General features: G+C 33.0%; 1 protein-coding gene across 1 annotated transcript; it reads left to right on the top strand.

Moving 5' to 3' along the window:
• Positions 1–563: 563 nt before the first annotated feature.
• Positions 564–2,199, top strand: LOC107628381 (outer envelope protein 64, mitochondrial-like). The gene is made up of 3 exons (XM_021115943.2): positions 564–632; positions 1,710–1,910; positions 2,005–2,199. Exons 1-3 carry the CDS (start codon positions 564–566, stop codon positions 2,197–2,199), a joined length of 465 nt encoding a protein of 154 aa, XP_020971602.1.
• The last annotated feature ends 308 nt before the right edge of the window (positions 2,200–2,507 follow it).

Below are 2,507 nucleotides of genomic sequence, written 5' to 3'. Positions count from 1 at the left end.
CAAATTATATAATTGGAGACTAAATTAAATTAATAAAACTAATATCCTCTCCATTAGTAATTAATATTAAATTTAAGAGCAAGACTTTTAAGGTGCACCAACCAATGAGAAAGAGTCATTTAAAGTCTACCAACCAATCAGAAGACATTTAGGTGCAATTAAAAAAACAGTATGTTTCTTTCCCAAAAAAGAGTATGAGTAATTCAAATTCTCAATGCCAAAACCATTTTTGCCCCAAAATAAGCTAAACCCGATTTATCTAAACTTGGTGTGCTGCAGCTACTGTTTGGTATCCAGTTCAACAGTGAAAAGAGGAGGGCTAAAGTATTAATCAATTATCATAGTAAGTATTTCACATATTAAAAATCTCAGACCTTGGCTAAGTTTAATTGTAAATTGCAATGTGCTCTCCTTATTCAGTTAACCAACGCTTGTTTAAATGACAATGTATTTGTTGTGTGATAAGGTGAGTATTAAAGTGCTGATTAACACATGTTGGCGCTGAAAAATTTTCATCCTTTGGATATTACTTCTAAAGTGCCCAGCCTAAAGCTTCATCCAGCATGAACAGACCAAGAAAATGGAGCATCTATATTGAAAGCTCTTTCTGCAGTTATGCTTTCAACCCAAGGGTATTCTATTATATGCTTTGTGATTTAGTTTATTGTAGTAGACAATGTTGTACCATATGGTTATCTATTCTTCATTTTGATATTAGAAAAACTTTTTTGTTTGTTAATTGATGCCTTTGCCTGGGATATTTCTCTCAAACAATTTTGAACTTTAGTTTCAAAAGAACCATACTTTGCAATTAATGGTTACTTCTTTCGTAACTGCAGAATGCTTTGTGGTGTGTAAATGATGTGGTATATTTATATGCTTACATTGTTTTATATTCTGTCTATAAGAAACAAAGAATATTATGGCATGTATTTATTCTAGAAATGTGTTTCTTCATCTGATTTCAGATATAAATTTAAAACCAATTATGAAGATTGGGTCAAATCCATCAAACCCGAATTAGGCCATGATGTTTTTGAGTGTGTTATTGGTGTTATTGCTGCTATTAATAGCTTAATGCTACTCATAATAATATAAAAACCTTGTATAAAGTCTGGACTGAGATGCGAGCTGCATTTCAAAGTCTACTAAATGTACTATAAAATGTGTATTTATTCTTTATTTATATCCATTGTGCTCTGTATTTAGTGTTATCAATATTGAAGGTTATAGTGATGTTAATGTTAATTCTATCATAGGAGACAGAAAATAAAATAATGTAGTAAGCAGTTCTTGTTATTTAATTTTTTGAATAAGTGGAATGACTTGTCATGGAATTTCATTATTTATGCCAAAATTACTTAGATCACTGATTTTTACAACGAAATGACCAAAAAATTTTGGCAAGTCTACTTTCCATCCCATCCAATTAAACACATCCTGATTTTGGTTAGTTGTCCATCAAGATGATGGAATACTCGTTATTCCTTCTGTAGCAAACTGTCCATTTAAGCTTAATACAAAGTAAGGGTTGTCTTCTGAGTTTCATGTCAGAACTTCTGCATTGTCGAGCATTGCTAGCGTGTCTGGATGTTGTCAAGTAATTTAATATTTTTAGGTGCTAGAGGTGATATTGTTCCTTTTCTCAGTTACATTCGTTCTGAAACGTTGCTTGAGCTGCTTGCTAACTTTTATACTGTTTGTTGCAGGTTACAGTTCCATTAGGTTCTCATAATGGTGGTTGTGTTTCTGTTTCATTCATCTCATTCCATAGGGCTGATAAATTTCTACTTGATACGGTGTTGGATATGTATTGCACTCTTCAAGAGCAAGTTAGTGTTGCCTCCTATTCTTTGCCATTACTAGATACCAATGGCAACATTGAAACTTCTGAGCTTCTAGAGGAGAAGGTTTGTTCTATCTTGCTACTTTAAGAGCAGCAGCTTGCATTATATGTGCAAGGTGGATAATATGACATAAGCTGATAAAAGGCGTATTCTTCAGGGAAATGCAGCCTTTAAAGGAAGCCAGTGGAATAAGGCACTCAATTACTACACTAAGGCTATCAAACTGAATGGCATGAATGCGACTTACTACTGTAACCGAGCGGTTGCTTACTTAAAGTTAGCCTGGTATGAGGTTTCTCCTAGTTGCCGATTGGTATTTTGTCCATTTCTTTCTTTAAACGGTTTCACATGAAATTATGCAGTTTTCAGCAAGCATAAGAAGACTGCAATAATGCAATTTTGATTGATAAGAATGTGAGAAGATAAGCATGTTACAGTAGCATTTTTTATAAATCTTGTTTTCTAATATGTGATTTGTAATTGGTTTCTAAACTTTGATAACCTATTTAAAGTGTTACAGTACCCTCTAATATGTTGAGAACTGCCGGTAACATCCTGTTACCTAATGCACATCTGTCTTTTGCAATTGCCAGAGAAGTTCAAATGGACTTGATTTCATTGCTTATATTCTTTTTCTTGATAATGATCATAATGTTCATT

The sequence above is a fragment of the Arachis ipaensis genome, chromosome B2, assembly GCF_059453495.1.
Source record: "Arachis ipaensis isolate K30076 ecotype BB chromosome B2, ASM5945349v1, whole genome shotgun sequence".
Lineage (NCBI taxonomy): Eukaryota > Viridiplantae > Streptophyta > Magnoliopsida > Fabales > Fabaceae > Arachis > Arachis ipaensis.
The sequence above is the reverse complement of the archived record's forward strand: the minus strand, read 5'-3'. Positions and strand labels throughout refer to the sequence as shown.